We start from the raw sequence: 19,614 nt of genomic DNA, 5'->3' as shown, positions 1-19,614 counted from the left end.
CCCCTACCACCCAAAATTATGTTTTTATGGGCTTCAGAGTACTTATCATCAATCAATAATCTACAACTGAAAAATACACATTCTCAAATGACACAGTTCTGGTCTTCACAGTAAATCAAGACCCTACCTGTAAAAGGGCAAAATTTCCCATAGAACCAACTAAAAAGGCAATACAATCAGATACCAGATGTGTATAATATCCCTAGCAGAAAAAAGAAACTGTAATAATTATATCCAAAGATGAAAACAGAGCCCTTCTAACATTACCTCCCAAACCACTCTTTAGTTACATGTTTTTTTAATCTCAGTGAATAGTGTAAATCTTGATATTTGTTTAAGTTCCAAAGGAGACTAAGTAATGCACTTTTAACATTTCAAACCTTGCACAGCTGAAGTCGCATCCTTGAAGAGCTACAGATAAGATTTCCCTACCCTCACACTGCGTAAATCCTTTATATTGTGAATACCCACTAAGTACAAGAAGTACTCAAAATTCTACAGAATTGGTTTTCAAAGCATGAGCACTAAAAGCAAACCAGGAAGTTTATAGGCCAAGTCATTTTGAAGATGCAATGAATTAAAATTAAGAAGATTCTTGGAAAGAGGATTTTATGTTTTTCTAATTACAGAAGTTGAATGGAGAAAGAAGGTATCTTTCCTTGGAAAACATTATCTGAGGAAAAAACAGCACATGGAAGACATGGATGGATCTGTGTATCCTTGGAGAAGTCGATGGGGTACCACAAAGGAGAGGAATGGGAAGATCAAAACCTACGTAGCAGTTAATCTTAATTTCAAGTGTAATATTCCCAGAAATTCCCTACAGTAGGGGTCTGTATCACTTGACTTGCACTTGTTTACAGGAATCTTGAACAAGAAGGGGTGGATGTAACTCCAAAAGAGCCAAGCAGCTTCCAGCACAGAGGAGGTTGATAGATGCATCAGAAAACTGACTTTTGTAGTGTTTTGTGGACTGACAGTATCTCATAAGCCAAAGTTGAGTTCCTGTAAAGTAGAAGCACTGTGTTAAAGGTTTGTCCTGGAAAAGGAACTTGAGACTTGTAGTACAACGTAAGCTGCTATACGATCACCTTATTCAGGAGTGCTACCAGTTTGGTCACAGAGGATAATATTGTGATCAGGGCAAATATGGGGCAGCATTAGAGCAGCATGTTGGCAGAAAAATGACAGACCTGTGGCTGGGTAAAATCTTCGTAGGCAAAGATACTAAGTAACAGTAAACTACTTCGATTTCTGAAAATTATTTATAAAGGGTGTCATCACAAAGCACACCCTTAAAAACATCTGGAAAATATCAGAGTGGAAAATCAACAACAGATCAAATAACCATAAATTTTGACCAACAAATGGAGTGAGGGAAGGAGGATTCAGAGTGTTTGGCTTCACTGCTGAATCTTAAATAATGGTATAAGTACCAACAAATAGGAAATGCCTCAGCTCAAGTGACAAACATCTTTCTGTCCTGCTGAAGCATATATGAGTTGAAGATGTGCAGCACCCCATATAACTGGATACTCTAAAAATGGACACTATCTAATTTGCCTTCTACTAGAAAAATATAAAGTAATTGCAGTGATTCCTTTGGTTTTTTTTTTAATGAGAGAATTTGTATTTCAGAAACAAAACATTTCACTCTTCTAATTACAACAGAGAAAGTGAAACTTATTTTGAAAATACTGATATTCATAGGACATAACAACATATGTTTACTGGTAATATCAATGCTCTTAGAAAAAAATCCACATATCATATATAGATGGGATAGCAATTTTACAACTGTGAATGCGTGATCCCTATCAGTTCAAAAAACCCAGACTCCTTTTCCAAACTCCACTCTCCTTTTGGGGGAAAAAAAGATGGAGATTACACTAAAACACGCTCTGAGTTCATTAGATAGAAAACATACTCTGAGAATGCCCGTGTTAATACTGTAAAGAAAGATGTTTAAACTTTCTCTATCTTACGATATTTGCTCTGGTTCCTAAGACTTACTGTGGGGATGGGGAGCCACCCTTTGGTCATTATTGTAAATGCAAAATCAATATAAGGTACCACACATGCAGACGGCTTTTGCCCTGTCAGGAGAGTTCTTTGTAACCACCTATAAATCCATTGACCATACTGACAGATACTCCAAGGATAATCTCTGGTTTAACACCATTTACAGTATGTATCTTACCTTACAGGGGCGATAGGGATGAGGAATCTCTGCTTGTGCAGGGCTTTGTGCATTTTACGTGCCAAATGTTGTCATTACACTCTGTGCCTTCCATTCTCTACCACATTACTGACGCAGATTAATTTCCACAGACTGAATCTCAGTAAAATGAGGATTAAATGAAACAAAACACTTGTAGCTTTGTAGTCTTCTCCTCCAAGAGCCCCAAATTGAATAAATAAAAAGGTTCAACCCAAATTACAAATTCCTTTTTCACCATGGTAATTAAGAGTCATGGGTCAGTGTGAAAAGCAGACTAACACATAGAAAAGACTTAACAAACTGCTACCATATAATTTCAGCAAAACAGGCTGAACAGTGAGGTAGCAAGGCAAAATCCTCATAGAATGGAAAACACAGATATTAAGCCCAAGAAAGGTCAACTGACAGGGCAGAAAGAGAAACCTATGGAAACCAGCCAGGGAGATCAGTTAAGCCCCACACAACTCTTATTTCACATTGAAAACCACAAACCATTCCCAGAAAGGAAGAAACTGTTATGTTCTCTCTTAGCCTTGATGTGAGCAACTTTCTTAAATGCTTCTCTATTTTATGAGAAAGGACCAAGTTCCCAGAGTTTTCCATTTACTCTTCCCTCAGAACTTGGGAGGCTGTTGTTCTTTCTTTTGACCTGGGATCATGGGATCATCCCTTCGCAGTCAGCTTTTGCTGGTCAGTATCAAGTGGAATCAGTCCACGAGACAGACACAAATAGTGGATATGTAAGCACTGGATAACCCAGACATAGCAGGAAAGACAGCAGGAAAGCAGCGGTTTTGAATTTGGATACAGACTTCAGAACACCAAGACTAAGAAACTTAGGTCACACACACAAAAAAAAAAAAAAAAAGGAGTAAAGGTAATTTGCAGAGACCACAATGAGATTACTAGCTGCCTTCTGTCCTGCCACTTGTCATGTAGGAATTTGAATAACCAAGTAAACGGTTACAACAATGAGAATACAGGTACTTCCTCACACACTCAAGATGTCTTACAAACACTACACTACTACACCAGACAAAGCATTTCTGTTTGCACAAGATGAACATTCTTACTCATGTGCTACATTTGGGGATGAAGACGCAAAGTGAAGTGATGTCTCCAAGCCCGCACAGTAAGTTAGAAGCAACATCAGGATAACACAGGAATTTCCAGCTGATCAGGCTGCAAGGCCCCTTGGTTTACGTTTGTATCATTGCCATTCAAAAGAAGCTTATTTGTCCTTAAGTTAAGGACCATTTCCCCCCCACCACCAGAGAAAAGACAACACGCTAGATCACTGAACAACAGTTCCATGGCTAAAAAGCAGCTTTTTGATTATTCTCTGTTGATGACTCTCAACCTGTTTTCCTTGCCCCAAAGAGCAGAAGCTGCCCAACAATGCCTTATGTGAAACATTAGTGACAGAAAGAAAATGAAAACAGAATGAGACAGTCATTACAGTGGGGTTTTACCTGAGGAATGGGGGCCACCCACACTGCATATTTTTCTATAATGAATTTTGTTTTAAAAAAATATATTTATTTCAGCCTGTAATAATACAGTCCATTTAACCAATTACAGTCTGATGCTACCACTAAATTCAACACCAGGTTTGATTTGTGACTATAGTACTGTTAGATGTCAGTATATGAGGAATTTGCACCATGGATTGACAGAAGGGTCTGACTGTATTTACAGTCTAAGCCATCTTTCTCTTCTACATTTCAGCAGGTTCTCCAGATTTTCAGGGTGGTCACTTGACGACTGGAATCCAACATGTAGAGAAACCCAGTGTGAAAAAGCATAATCACACCTAAAAGATGATGTCATAGCTTTTGGAATGATGACTGCACTAAGAAATGAATGGGTTTGAAAGGACTTGATTAGATATACCACACTGAAAACCTGGAAGTGATGAGTTTTTAGAGTTAATTCGCTAGGCAAGAGAATGCTGCAACTCAGGTGTGACTCCCTCCACCAGTATTGATCTGAGCTGACTTATGGATGACTGTAGGGTTCTGAACCTGGAGCTGAAAAGAAATGAAAGCAAGCAGGTAACATAATGTGATAAACATAATTTATCACAAGACAATGACATATTGCTTATATTTATTCTAAAAAGAAGATTCTATGAAAGTTATCTTATTTCTTCATTGCAGAAGAGCCATTGTTTGGTCTGATACTGTTGTCAAAACAAAGCAACTGCTCAACGCATTGTGTTTTCAAAGGAATAAACACTAACACATAGACATGGACTTAACTCACTGAATTCATGCATACAGCTGAATTGTAGACACTAGTTTGGGCTGAAGCATACCATGCTCCTCCAGGTTGCAAAAAATCCACCAAAAGGTAAATCTTGGATATCCAAAATGCCTTGCTTCATGTCCACCTGATTCCTAAAAGTGTTCAAACCCAAATGTCTGCATTCTGGATGAGGTTCCTGGGACTTTCTGTTTGGGTTGCTATGCAGGATTGGAAGCACCAAAATTATGTGTTTAAGTACTGAATGTGTGAGAGGTAACTGTCAAGGCACTTCAAGTCTGATAGCTCTTATAGTCAGCACTGATTTCACTCAAAACCATGGAAAAATAGAGGGTTAAAAGGACCTTGTGGGAACTATTGCTGCCTTCTTCTCTTCTGTACACAGGCACCTGTCTTCAAAAGAAGATTCAGATTCCTGAATTCCAATTAAAAAAAAAAAAAAAAAAAAAGAAAAAGAAAAGGCATCCCCACATATTAGGAACCCATTCAGGTGCATTAAATCTCATCTTCTCATGTGCAGAAACAGATGGTGCAGAAACAGCATCCCTGCAATGTGTTCCACAAGTGTCAAATCCAGTTACCTCTTCCCTAAAGGGAGCTGAAGTGAAACCTTCCCATGGTGACAAGACCTTCTCCTTTTCTTGTTGCAAGGACACACATTCCGTACCTGGGCAGGTGCCTTCAGAAGATGCTTATGAACTTGTCAGCTACAAAAAGAAAAGGGGCCAATCATGACTATAATTTGCTCAGGCAACAAGCAGGAACTGGGAGAGGCTCCCAGAGTATCTGTTTCTGAATCCTCACAAAGGAGTATTCATGGTGACAATTTTACAGTGTTCTTTGTAGAAACTAACAACTTTGGGTGGCAAACTTGAAGTAATCTCTATCAAGCTCCTGGTAACACAAGAAAGAGCCAACATTCATGTGCACCTGCTTTGGGTGGTGTTGGCAGGAGGTCATTTACACAAATCAACCCTTCCACACCAAGTGATGGGTGCCCTGGATGACTGCTATCAAGCAGGATGTGCCTGGTGCAGAATCACCATGGCATGCACTCATGCATGTTTTCCTAACATGCAGCCTGTTGCCAGCTATAATTTTATCTTTAACACTTAGTACTAGAGAATACAGCAAGGTAACTAAAACTTAAAACCTTTCTGAAGATGAGCAAATGTCTCCATTTGAATTTAGAGCCTTTTTACCTCTTTCTTAGTGGTAGCAATAAATGCTGCCAACTTCCATTAAAGAGGCATCTAGCACCCAACCAGCAACCGTAAGCCTCTAGGCAATTCCTCCCGGTCCCTGGCAAAGCATTTCATCACAAATAATTCAGGGGAAGTTTTTACTTCTTGATGGTACCCCAATTTCCAGCAACTTTGAGAATCTCACTTGTTACCATAGAGGAGATAAAAATGTGGTAGTATAAACAATTTTAAACATTGTGCATTTGATGGAACGTAGTTTCAGTAAAACCTGTATTTTAAAAGAAATAATTCCTGTTGTGATTTTAATTATACTTCCTGTTTATTTCATTGAATTATTTCCACTTTTACCATGTATGCTTCTTGCTCATCTCCTACACTGTCTATTAAGATGGAGAATAAAACTAGACTGAACAGTTTTGCCTTTGGAATTCCTTTATCAGTTACCAATACAATAATTTTATGTTTAAATTGCAAACAATACCTGGTGAAATTTTAAACCAAAACAATAAAATTTTTACACTGAAATCTTAAAACTGTTTCTGGAACCATTTCTCTTAACACTGGATTTTGCAAATTTTTACAGAACATAATCAGTATCTTATGTCTGTTAAATAGCCACATTACATACTTAAACTGGAATTATTTAGAGGGAGCAGTATTTCTTCCAAGAGTGATTAATGAGCTGAAAAAAACCCTGATGCTGTTACACTTCTTGCACATCAGGCAAATACATAGAACAGATCAGCATGTTTTGTCCAAAGGCTGGAAAGCGTCTTAGTGACTCCCAACTGTCCGTAAATATATTATACTTAAGAAAAACACGGTGCTCCAAGCTTGTAGATAGAGTAATATCCCTGCTTAATATATAAACTCCATCGTTGTGGAGAGTGCAAGTCAAGTTAAGACCCGATTTTGATGTGTTCTCTTTGAGGTAGAGCCATTCTTTGGTAGCAATGTTGTAAGATTGCACAGTTAACACATCCTCACTTTGGCTGGATTTTTGGTTTGGTCCAAGCTCATGAATACAACCCCCTACCAGATATATAGTTTCTTCAACAGAGAGCATCTGTTGTTTGCGAACATGGACATCACAAAGTTCAAAGGTGGTCCAGGAATCAGAAGTGGGACAGTACTGCAAAATGTTCATATTCCTATCTGAAACAGAGGAGAGACATTTACAAATAAATAAATACATTAGAAGATACTACAAACTGTGTCAGCCATTATTAAAGATTGCTAATGAATTACAGTGCAAAAGCATAGCAGACCAGGGAAGAAATATTGATTATTGAGAACTGCAACTCTTTGTCCTTGACAATAAAGTCTGAATGTTCTGTTCCTTCACAGAGGAAAAAATTAAGCTACTTCTGGCATATTACACAACGTAAATGGTCTGGAGATGCAGCTTTTAGCAGAATAATCCCTACCTTCTAACTTATGCTTTTAATTTTGCCTCTGAATGATATGTAAGAATTTTTTATGAAAACAGAAATGGAGCAATATTCTGTTCTCCAACAGTGATCACAGATGAATTAAATTATCATGAAGACAGTATGCTTCATTAATGGCTGTCAAGTGATGATTAATCATATAAGCTTAACTTCGATACTTTGCATTTCACTCCATAAATCAAAGTTTTATGGAATGAAATTCATAAAGCTAGTTACATTTCAGCAAGTGGCACGGATGACTTAAGAGCACATGTTCAGTACCTTATAAAAAAAGAGAAACACACATCGTCAAAATCATTTAAGAACCAGGAACCCCATGCTCCAGCATCAGACAGGCACAGAAAAAAACTGAAGCCATATCTATACCTCAGTTACAACTCAGTGGATGCATGTGTTTGCAATACTGTTATTCTACGAAATTGCTACAATACCACCCTGATTTATGGTGCAGCAGAGGCCTTGGCTGTGTCCAAGGCTTCACTAAATTAACACAGAATGCACAGGACTCGTTAGCTAGTAAATTCAGTTTCAATCTCTGGAGACCTGAGCTTAAATCCAAACTCGAGTGACAAGCAGCAACAGGTTTGCATACTCCAGCCTGGCCTTTTAATAAAACCTGCTCCATATTACCAGCCTATCCTGCATGACGATCTCCAGATGAGCTCCCAAATGGAACAGCAGACGGTGACATACTGACAAGTTATGTAAGGGCACAGGTATAAATAGCCATAAATATAACTGGATTGCCATGAATGAAGTGCATTAACAGCATGATTAGCGAGGCGCTGCTATTGCATTTGCTTGCACTCTGATGATTTTCAGTCATTGCCTATTACTTTACATTGCCTTCTTGAACACCTAACCCACTTTAAATACAGGGAAAAAAAAGAGGGAAAGTATCATGTCAATGCTCTATGAAATTGCTGAGCAAAGCTTTTTAGATGATCTTTGTCTACAAACAATGTATCATTCTCTGACTCATTGGAGGGGGGCGTGGAAATCCCAATTAAGTTTCTCTATGTATAGCAGTAATCTTCCCAGGTAAAAAGTGCTATGGTTTGAGAGGGGGCACATGACATGGAAGTCTATTGTGATATTGCCCTCATTTGCTCCGTCCAGAGCCTGGATCCACTGAAACAAAACAAAACAAAACAAAACTACAAACCATGAACATTATAGTGCCTGACATGGAGTTTCTATTAGGATCTAGGTGGACAAGTGAGAGCTGAGAATTGGAAGGAGGGTCTTTATTCAAGAAGTGTCTTATAGTTTACAGTAGGGAATTCCAGATCCTACCATCTTTTGGAAAGTGCAATCTCAGGAGAAAGCTCTACACAGATCACAGATCAAAAAAATAGCCTACAAAACCTACTACAACCGAAGTATATGCAGAAATACTAAAAATAAAGTACAATTTAAAAAATTTACATATTCATTGCTGCATGTGTTTTATGTAGTGAATGTAGTAAAACAGCGAATGAACCTCAGTATTTCCCAGAGAGTTAGGCCTTAACACTCTCCAACATCTGCATAACTTGGAAGTTATTCTGATTATTTTTTTTTTTACACTACACTAGTGTAATTGCAGCAATTCTGGATTCTAGGCCTGATAGTTGTCCTAAGCCAACCCGTCACTGAAAAACTGATCCTACACCCTCATTCAGGAAAGGATCTTCATTTATAACAAGCACAGGTGTTTGTTGTCCTGAACAATCCTGGATTTAAGCATAAGCTTAAATGTGCTAGTTATCCACTGCTCACGACCTTATATCATTTTAGTACCCTGTATCCATTAAAAAAGGAAAATTTTAAGAAAAGATCTAGGAAAAGACAGAAGCCATAAGGTCAGCAGCAATCCCCAGAGGTGTGGAAGAAGCAAGAGGTAACTTATTTACTATCCTCCTTCAGCTGAAACCACAGGTAGTACCAAATAAGGAGCCTGACACAGGGCAGCAATCCTGGCTATGCGTGCTTTGTTAATGAATTTTAAGGGAATGGGATTTGCATCAGCAACATGCTGGTCTTCTTATCCATGACACCAGGAGTAGGCAGCCTGAAGAAAGAACAGCATGAGCACCAGAAAAGGAACTTGCAAAGCGCAGAGGATGTAGGAGGAAAGCCGGTACTCCCATAATCTTGTAGCACTAGTAATCAAATCAGAGCATTTTCTTCTTACCTCTTCTTTCTCTGACTCTAGATAAAAATGGCAAAACTCGTAACTCTGGTCTCTAGAGAAAGTCTTCCCTTTACTCTGTTTCAGTCTCTCCTCCTTGTTGTCGGCTCTCTTTTCTCAAAGGATGTTTCCCTTTGGGTCTGACTTTTCAGCACACAGTGGTATGTGCCAGACATTTTTCAGTCCCAGTGCCAAACATCAAGGAGCACCACGTACCCCAACAGGTCCTTTAGTAGGGGTGACTAGGGGACTGGGACTGCAGGGCACACCACAGCATGGCCCTCCATATGGACACAGGCACGCTGATATCTTTTGTTTTCCTCAGTGAAGCCACCAGGTTCTGGGTCAGAATGGACCAGAAAAAAACGCTCTTGAAGGTTATTATTACCACAAGGACCGTGAAGGGTGGACGAGTGTTTTTTATAAACCTTATAATGACTCAGACCTAAAATCTGCTCAGACTCTAGAAGGGAAAGCTTGTTCTAATGTCAGTTTAGCTTTGCTTGCAGTACTTTCTGTAAAAGTTAATCTCTCTTCTAATTTTATTCTCCATTTGGAGAAAAAAAAAACACCAAACCCTGCTGTGGTTAAATGAAGTGGGCAAAGTCCTGGAGAAAGGAATGTAAATTTAGGAAATCCTGGTAAATACTGAACATTTGGCATGCGGAAAAAAAAAGTACTTCTAAAACTCTGAGAAAATGGTATTCCTCTCAAAGAACAGCACTACATGCTTAACAAGTGAACAAATGGGAGTTCTTTTTAAATGGCTTGCTTTTCTACTGGATAAAGAAAAAGTAATTGTCAGGAAAGAATGCAATTTCAAATCCTTCCCTCTCTACAGTATCCTCAGAAAACAAGGTATAGAAAGGAAGTAAGTTTAAAATGTTGGTTCTTGCTTAAGCTTTTGATTAATAATTCAATTATTTCAGGACTGAACATCTTAGCTACAGCCTGAATTTGCCTGTGAATCACTGAAATGCTATAGTGAAAGGACCATGACATTTATTAATACATGAGAAACAGTAATGCAGGCAGATATTTCTTCATATTTTCCCGTCTGACAGTCTAAACCAGGTATTTAAAAAATAAACAAAGTGTATCTGTTGAGAACTCTCTTTCTACTGTGTGATCACAATCTAAAAAGAGGAGGGCTGAGCTGGGTGCTGATGTACACATCAGTCTGTTCCCTCACAATAATAGAGCCCTAGATCCATGTAGGCCCTGAAAAAAAAATAAATATCTGAATCCTCTATGACAGAGTTAATATTGTTTTTGTTGTATCATTTGTCAATTATTTTCTACCAGTGACTTATTTCTATATGTTTTAGTGAATATTATGCAGCTTTCTACAACAGTTCAAAAGATTTCCTGAAAAATAAAATTATCTGGGCTTTAGAAGCAAGCAGCTTTTTTTTTTAAAAAAAAAGAGTAAAGGCAAACTTTCTACCTCGTGTGGTGTATCCTCCAATAACATAGATCTTGCCTTTACATTCACAAGCTGAAAATTCTGCAAGAGGGTTTGGCATGGATGCTACGAAAGTCCACCAGTCATTTTCTGGGTTATAGCACTCCACGTTGGCAAGAGATTGACCCCCGATGGCATAGAGCTTTCCATTCACAGCCAAAAGCTTAAAATTGGACCTGAAAGAGAAGATTGCAGCATTGAAACCGGTTGCACAGATGCACAGAAAAATATAGGAAAGAAAGTTCTTCCTATCCAGGCTCCAACATACTCATCATCACTTCCAACTTGTACCATCACTTCATATATTACAGCATCTGAACTGTTCTGTGTAAGGCCAAAATTCTGTAATTACACTGTAATTATGCTGGACAGTAATCAGTGACATTCTCCATGTTAATGACGTTGATGCCGAGACTGACAAATATTTCATCTCAGATTTCAATCTGTCACAGTTTGACCTCTAAATGTTTAGTTAACTAATGTGTTCTGTAGATGTCTCATTTTTACTGGGCTTTTAGTAAAGTACCTTCAGTAGAGAAAAACATATAAACACAGAGTTAAAGATATTATTTTAGTTAAATTGCAGAAATTTCAGACAAGGCCTGATGAATGCTTAAGAATGTGTACTCATCTCAGTCTGTAATGTAGAATCTCTTTAATAACCCTAATAAACAGAAATTTAAAACTACACACTGAATCATGTCTGCAAAAGAAGAGACAATCTCCTGTACCTTATTCAGAATTAAACTACTAAATACATCCTCTGCCCCACTGAAGCAAGATATATATGTAAATTAAATTAATAAAATAATAAAATAAATTAATAAAAATTTTAAAGCTGAACAAAATGCATTGTACTCCACAGGCAATGCCCTGTTCTTTTATTTCTTATTCTGTTCCATTATGCTGTTACATGTCGCACATGGGAAAAGGGCAACTTTCTAATTACTGAAGCACAGGAAACTTTATTCCTTATACTTTTAAGATAATACAGGGAGAAACAAATGGTCTTTGGATATTACAGGTGCAAGTCTGTAGGAAGAAATTGGAGGACTTGAAGAGAGAGGGAATGAATGCTCAGCTATTCCTCCCAGCTATGGAAGCTGGTCTGATAGAAGATGAGCTCTCCTCAGAAACAGTCTCATTACCTGGAAGGGTTGTCCCTCCTCTACTGCTGAGCCAAACTGAGATTTTACTGTGCAGTATCCCAATTAACTAGATGTGTGAAAGCCATTGGAGTGCACCAGCTCAGCATCATGCCAAGTGGGGAACTGCGTTATGTCTGTAAAACTGAAGTGGTGCTTTAGACACACGTTGGCCTGCTGAGCAGTAAAGTGAGGTTCACTCAGCATTAATCCAAGATTCAAAATTTACCGCTAAGTAGTTTTGCAGGGTTTTGTCTGGACAAAATGAACCCTGCCTAGCAGCAGACTGCCCTGCAATTTCTTTTTATTAAATATATTTGGAAAAAGAATTTGTTTCCAGATGGAATCATTTTGTTCTTGTCATCTCGATACAGCTTTGGAAACTAAAATGCTCCTTTGAAGGAATTAATTGCTTTTTATTCATTTTTTGCTGACATTTACTATTAGGTCACTCTGTTCATCTCCCCTCTACAGCAATTACGTTTTCCATCTTAGAGAATCCAGAATAACATGGCAATCAATAGCGTGTATGAAATGAGGATAATTACTTGCAAAACATTATGATTTTCAAAACAATGTACCTATTCTAAAAGTTATGGTGGGGAAAAAATCCACAAATTCACAAAGTGACAAAACCACAAAATGTAAATGCATTTTCCAAGCAATCCTTTAAAATCTGAACTATGTTGCAAAGCCTGTATCTCTGCGCCTGTGATGGAGATGGTGTAGAATTTTTTACTTTAGAGTTCACACACACACAGAGAGCGTTTCCCTATTCTGAGATCCCCTAGCCGCTTTTTAAACATGCTAAAAGTTCTTGAACAGAGGACATGAATTAACTAAACAAGTGTGTATTGTCAGAACATTAAAGAATTCAGGTTTCCTAATTCACACGTGCTTCTCTGGTTACCCTCTAATTGTAGCCTCTTACTGTTTTGTCTGAATGGAGGTAACTAATCCAGTTTTTGCTTGATGACCTTTGTATCACTGAATTGCTTCTTGCAGCACAGGCAAAACTATGGCACAACTTTCAACTTCAATTATTCTAGAAGGAGGCCACGTAGTTTGTGCCAGTCAATTAACCACTTCCAACACTTGTTAAAATGGGTAACATTCAGTGGAAGTATCTCAAGATTTATGGAACACATTAACTATAAGGTTCGTTTTACTCTAAAGTAGCTGTAAGTATCCATCAGCACACTTTATATGAAAGTCTGGACAATGGCTCAATATGTTATGAAAAACTTCTGCCATTCACCTTTCCGTGCCAATAACAGCAGGTGTTTTTATGGAGAGTGAACATTAGGAAATATTTAGTGTATTTTTACACTCTTGTAATGTGCTGGAGCAGCTGGAAATAAGGAAAGCAAACATTGAGCAACCAGCCAGCTCTCCACAACTAACAGTTGTTCCATGGACTACAGCTTGGAAACAGCAAAGCTGAACAGCCGGTCAGATTCATCTGCGATATAACTCTGCTCAAATTAGTGAGTTATCTGAACCTGGGGGATCCAAATGCCAGGCCTAGTGCATACCTTTCTTGTTGTGACAAGACCGGGTATGAGCTCTCCTCTGACATCCTTCACTTCCTCTGAAAGAAACCCCAGGAACATAAGCAAAAGCAAGTTCTGGGGTTTTACTTCAAAATACATTATTCATTCAGTGAAGACAAGCGCAAAGCACTACATGCACAAAATTTTTATTTTCAAAAAATTTTGAAAGGTCTATTTTCCCCCCAACACAGAAGAATTTTGAATAAAAAAATATTTCAAAATGCAGAAAGAGAAGGTCTCATAAACCACTACCATTCCCCAGGAGCACCCTCTCCTACATTCCTGTAAGAGTCCTCAGAGTGGCAGCAGTTCAGGCACAGATTGCTCACAAAAACCACGTTCCACGTGCATGTGTATAATCCCAGCCAGGGGTTTACAAGGGTCTTCCAAGCCTGGAAGATACACCTGCCATGAGTAGGAAGGTTCTGAAGGAAAATAGAAGTGGAATATACAGCTCTATCTGGCACATGCAGTAGAAAACCTATGAGTATATTATTTTCAAACCGCAAATTTTAACTGACAACATCAATTTAAAGAAAAGTATGGAAAGATATTCAATGGTATTTCTTGAACAGTCCTCAATGCACTTTGTTACCTTCCTGTCCCCAAAGATCACAAGTGGTCTTGGGCAATGCTTACATGAAGTTTCTTCCATGAAAAGTTCGAGTAGTTGACAGTATTCCAAATACAGCACTACCTCTAGAATTAAAAGATCTAGAAAATGTGATCTGTTATGGACTATTTGTGACCAGCACTAGATTTAGCCCTTGGATGATGAGAAATTTCAGGCTCAGTCACAGGCTTCCTGTATGAACCTGAACAAATTATTTTACCTCCCTTTTGTAGGCACAAACTGGGAATAACACTTTCTCAAGCTTATGTGGGCATCACAGGAATAATATACAGTAGTTATCTGTTGTGAACAAATGTGAAACTACAGTAATAGGACCTCTGCATCCAGAAAGAGAGCTAACAGCTATAACCTAAAGCAGAACAACCGCTAAGTATTCAGTACACATCCGATGGCTTTTGTTTTCTACTTAGAAGTAAATTGAGATTATTTCATCTACGCATATGTGAAGAATGCCAACATCCTGGAATTCTATATAACAATAATGGAAATTATTAAAGAAAAAAATATTATAGAATTTACAAGGTTTGTTGAGGGAAAAGAAGTTATTACATTAAGAGCAAATCAGCACAATTATTTCCGTAACTCCTCAGCCTTCTCTTGAGGCCAACATATGCATCCATTCATATAGGCCAAATCCAGATATTCTATTGTCTGAAGTCAAACCAACTTCAATGGGAACTAGAACCCTCCCTCAAGGTATGTAAAAATTTCATCCACGGGATGTAATATATCAGCTGACAAATTCATTTGGCAGACAGTCACATGACTGTAATTCCAAAGCAGCACGTTGGGCAACCACCCTGCTTATTTTACTACAGCGTAACAAACTAAAAATACAACACTGAGCAAACTGCAGATCTAACTGCAGCGCATCTGTGCAGCAGACGGGCATCAGTGCTGTTCCTGTTGAATGCAAGATCCCTGACCCTAAAAATCACCCTGCTCTTGGCTCCTATGGCACAGAATGTACTTTGTGTATTCTGGCCACAAAATGTCAAACAGGTCACCAGAAAGCTAAAATGTTATGTCAGATATAAAAAAATAATTAATAACTTCAGACTTGAGACCTCATGAAGCTGTTAAAATCAAAAACGTGTTTTGTGAAGGAGTCAGCAGAGTATCCATAAAAAACCCAAAAATTCCCGTTTATGACTCAGGGAGCAACATACTCACTTGCTGCTACCTTGCAGTCTGGAGGCAGACGTAATTCTGGGCTCTTTTTGGCCTGCAATAACTACCACAAAATGTAGGAATAGACACTACTCCAAAAATAGCCATTTGTATGATACTTTTCTGCAGTAAATGGCCAATGTGTTTGCTAAGGAATCCCTTGCTGTCACCTGTGACAGGCTTCAAAATTAATGGCAAAAATTGTATGGCAGTGCAGTTGAAAACATTAATATAAGGAGAAAATACCCATGTGTTTATTTCAGATATGATTATTATATATCCTAGAAAAAAGGGAAAGTGTGGGAGAAAAAAGGGCTGATCTAGAGTTTGAACAGCTAGATTGTATGGTGAAAAAAGGGCCTCGAGAAAGCATTTTTTTAAAAGCCCTCACTTGCCATGCTGCAGAATCATCGTAGAGAGTAACATCCCTCTTGCTATACACATCACAAAATGCCAAAACCTCCTAACTTGATCAACGTGGGACTCTTGTGTTTGAGTTAATTTCCAAAGGAGAGGCTGTGTGGGCTGACCCCGTTATCTTTTCCTATCGAGGCCAACACCCTCATGTAGGCAGGACTGTCGAAGCGAGGCCGGCTACATCATCTCAGTTCCCACAGGTTGCCCCGGTGGTGACTGCTTATAGGTTGAGTCTCTAAGAAATATGTCTGCAGGAAAAGGTGTTTGCAGTATCTAAAACCTAAACATTAATTTAAAAATGAAATTTTTCAGAACACCATTCCAAGAAGCCAGAAATACTGAAAAAAAATATTGTTTCTGACCAATTCCAAGGACTGACTATGAGCCAATCATTTCAGTGAAGTTCTCACAACACCACAGGAAGCGAAAAAAATGGTGAAATGGTAAAAGAACTAATTTTAGTTCAAATTCCTGTTTTGAGGGGGTTTAGCTGGCAAGAGCTAAATCGAGACTGGAATAGAGACTGCAGTTTTACTGCCCAGACACAAAGCGTTTATGCCTTTATGCCAATGGTTTGGGTCTCTGCATGCTCTTTCAATTTACTGGATGACGAGAATTTCCATTCTACAGTGAATTTTGGCCTCCTCACTTGTTCTTTTACAGACAGAGAAGATAAAAAATTAAACTCTTCTTCTACAATGGAAACAATGAGGAAGTTTGGTTTGGATAACAGAAACATTTGTTTCAGTGAAGCAAAAGGCTTTGTTTTGATGATTAAGGTAGAGCAGCCATACCCTTGGTCAGGGAGATGGCCTCTCTCTCTGAGTCCCCCTCAAGGCCAGCTCTCTTTTATTCTTTCAAATGTAAATTATACAAAGTGTTTCTGAATACTAACTTCAACATAAATGTCAAGCAAACAATTCAAAAGGATAAAGGAAAAAAGCAAAATGATCAAAATTATGAAAGATTGCCAGATCCAAATATTCTTACAAAGTGAGAAATTTCTCACAATCTTCCTGACATTTTTCTGGTGAAGACTGCACTGAAACGCAGGCCTACAAAACATTCAGATTTTTATGAAACTACAACCAAAGTACAAGAACTGCTCCAACTATTTTTTTTTTCAGCCATCTACAGCCCTAACAGACACTGCACATCCCCACCAAGAGCAGGAAAACTTGCCACTTACAGTACTGGAGTTAAAATATGCCACAAAGAAAGTAGGAAAAAAAAAATTTTTTTTTTTTTTAAATCTTTGTTATTTCAAAGAGAATCTCTATTACCAGCAAGACAGCTATTTGGAAAGGCTGGCACCTTGTATGCTACAATTTAAAGGAGAAGTGGGAGCCTACCACCACTTCACACCGAGGTGAATGGTCACACATGGTGGAGGGCCATAGCATGGTCCTCCTCCACTGACATCTACCTCGCGTTCTCCCACAGCTGAGGCCTCAACCACACAACAAAGTCCTGTCCTCCTCACCCATCCCGGGCCACAGCATCTCCCTGTGCCGTGCAGGGTGTCCCTGAGCAGGAGAGGCAGCAGCGCTGTGCTGTGGTGGGATGACTCTTGCTGGCAAAGCCCAGGTTTGCCAGGCCACCCCCAAGCACTGTGGTCCTTCCCACCACACCATCCAAGAGATGCAGGTGATTCAGGGCACCGAGACAGGTTTGAATCACTTCTCGTAACAGAGTCCTGTCAACGCCACGTGACTCAACAGGGTCTATTTTGACAATATACATGGACACACGTGTATTTGAGGGAGCAAGGGTTACCTCTTCTGGTTCATGGAAGCCAGCTGACTCCACTCGTTTAGGCAAGGGTTGTAACAATGGGCAGCCGAGATCTCCTGGCTGGTGATCCTGTAGCCCCCAACAATGAACAGGTAGTTGTCCAGCATTGCTGACCCGTAGCCTCGGACGTTCACCAGATCAGGGGGCAGGTTGCTGGCCAGGGGCAGCCACCTCTGCGCTTCCTCATCATACCTCAGCATGGACCAGGGGGCTTCCACCTGAGGGTGGCTGCCCGGAGGCAGGCCTAGGGAGGAGGCACCCATGAAGTCCCCGATGGCCACGAGGGTGGCGGTGCCCCTCATCCGCCTTTCCTTCAAGTGCTGCTGGAGAGCATGGGGCAGGAGGAGATGTGGCCGAGCATCGGGCCTCCGCAGCACCTGGTGGTAATGGGCAGCCATGAAGTCTAGACAGGCGTCGTGCAAGTCCTGCAGCCCGTAGACCTGTGCCAGGCGGTGCAGCTCGAAGCAGTTGCCCAGCTTCACCTGGGAGAGGAGCAGGCGGAGCAAGGGGGTGACCTGCAGGTAGGACGCGGCCTCCACCAGCTCCTCCAGCAAAGGGGGCTCCTCATCGCCCCCCTCCTCCTGCTCCAGCCTGGCCAGGCAGGAGGTGTTGATGAAGTCCAGCACCAGCTCCAGCCCCAGGGCGCTCAGCCCCCCGCGCAGCAGCTGCTCCTCCTGGCCCTGCCCGGCCTCCCGCATGCCCGAGCGGTAGAGGGCTCGGAAATAGTCACTCTGCTCGATCAGCTTCCTCTTGCACACCGGGTAGCGCTTGTCCCCCAGCCGGATCTGCACCACCTCCTCCCCCGCACCGGCCCCATCCCCTTCGCCCGCTTCCCCCTCCTCTTCCTCCTGCCGCCGCCGCTCTGCCAGGGACATCGCTCGCCCCCTCCCCCGACCGCGCTGGGGCCCCGCCGCTGCCGGCTGCGGGCTGCCGCCTCCTCCGCCCCGCCGGTGGGAGGAGCGGAGCGGAGCGGAGCGGAGCGGCGCCGCGCCGGGCCGGGCCAGGCCGGGCCCCGCCGGGGGAGGGGGGGAGGCACCGCCCCCGGGCCCCGCCGCCGCTCAGTCCCTGCAAGGAGACGAGAAGGGGAAGGGAAAAAAAAAAGAAAAAAAAAAAAAGGAGAAAACAGGCCCCCCCAAACCAGAACAGAGGAAAGAATAAGCCCTAAAAAGGCAAAGCTGAGCGCGGCGCCACGGCCCGGCCTCGGCGCTGCCCGGCGGGGCCAGCCCTGCAACGGCGGAGCGGGGCACCCCCGGCCGCCCGCCGCGCCGTGCTGGGGGGGAGCGGCAGTCGGGGTGCTGGGCAAGGGGTGCAGTCGGGGTGCTATGGGGGTGCAGTCGGGGTGCTGGGCCGGGGGTGCATTTGGGGCCGGGGGGCGGCGGGCTGGGGGCTCAGCTCAGGGCACAGTGACAGGCACAAGGGGCGGCCCGACCACCCCCCGCCAGCCCCGACGCTGCCTGAGCTGGCTCTAACCCCTTGCCATAAATGTCCGGCTGCGTCCCTGCAGAAGGGGAATATTCTCGAACCACGCACGCAGGGAAAAAAAATAAAAATAAAATACGGAACGTATGCATGTACTGGTGCCTCGCCAGAGAGGGGGAGGGAGCGCTGCGGCCAGCCTGCCGCCGTGGCATCCTCACGCGGTGGCATTCCCTAAAAAACCGCAACATTAAGGATCACCGCGCACGGCAGGGCAGCAGCGGGATTTACCAGTGGCGAGGACGAACCATAGCTCTGTTACGACCTTCCTGATTCTTCCCAAGTCCCCTCAGCGCCTCGTTTGGTGTATAAAGTTACCATATAACCTGTCTGCTACTCTGTCTTTTCTATTTAAACCAAGTTCCCGGAATAGGACATCAGTGTTACTCCTGAGAGTGACCTGCATACCAGGGACCTGGGTTTGTTTGACATAAATAAGGAAACAACAAATTAGCAACTGAGCATCTTGGGCACAGATAAAGCGTCTGGTTTGGGTTTTGCCTTGTTACATTCTTGAAACATAACAGTCCTTTCTTTCTGGAAAAACAAACACCCCAAACCAGAAAAAAACCCAAACAAACCAACCAAAACAAACAAACAAAAATCCCTGTTAACACAGATGAGGAAGTCTGCAATCCTATTCCT

The 19,614-nt window shown here is 41.3% G+C and overlaps 1 protein-coding gene across 2 annotated transcripts; it reads right to left on the bottom strand.

Annotated features, from left to right (window-relative positions):
* Positions 1-222: 222 nt before the first annotated feature.
* Positions 223-18,538, bottom strand: KLHL42 (kelch like family member 42). Of its 2 annotated transcripts, XM_056341747.1 has the most exons (4): positions 17,476-18,538; positions 10,763-10,956; positions 6,728-6,846; positions 223-5,193 (listed from the first exon to the last, which is right to left on the bottom strand). In XM_056341747.1, exons 1-4 carry the CDS (start codon positions 18,366-18,368, stop codon positions 5,179-5,181), a joined length of 1,221 nt encoding a protein of 406 aa, XP_056197722.1. In that variant the 5' UTR covers positions 18,369-18,538; the 3' UTR covers positions 223-5,178. The 2 variants fall into 2 exon arrangements, with proteins under 2 accessions (XP_056197722.1, XP_056197721.1); XM_056341746.1 differs by lacking the exon at positions 223-5,193 and having other exon boundaries at positions 5,211-6,846; positions 17,476-18,537.
* Positions 18,539-19,614: the final 1,076 nt, after the last annotated feature.

The sequence above is a fragment of the Falco biarmicus genome, chromosome 5 (assembly GCF_023638135.1).
Source record: "Falco biarmicus isolate bFalBia1 chromosome 5, bFalBia1.pri, whole genome shotgun sequence".
NCBI lineage: Eukaryota > Metazoa > Chordata > Aves > Falconiformes > Falconidae > Falco > Falco biarmicus.
The sequence above is the reverse complement of the archived record's forward strand: the minus strand, read 5'-3'. Positions and strand labels throughout refer to the sequence as shown.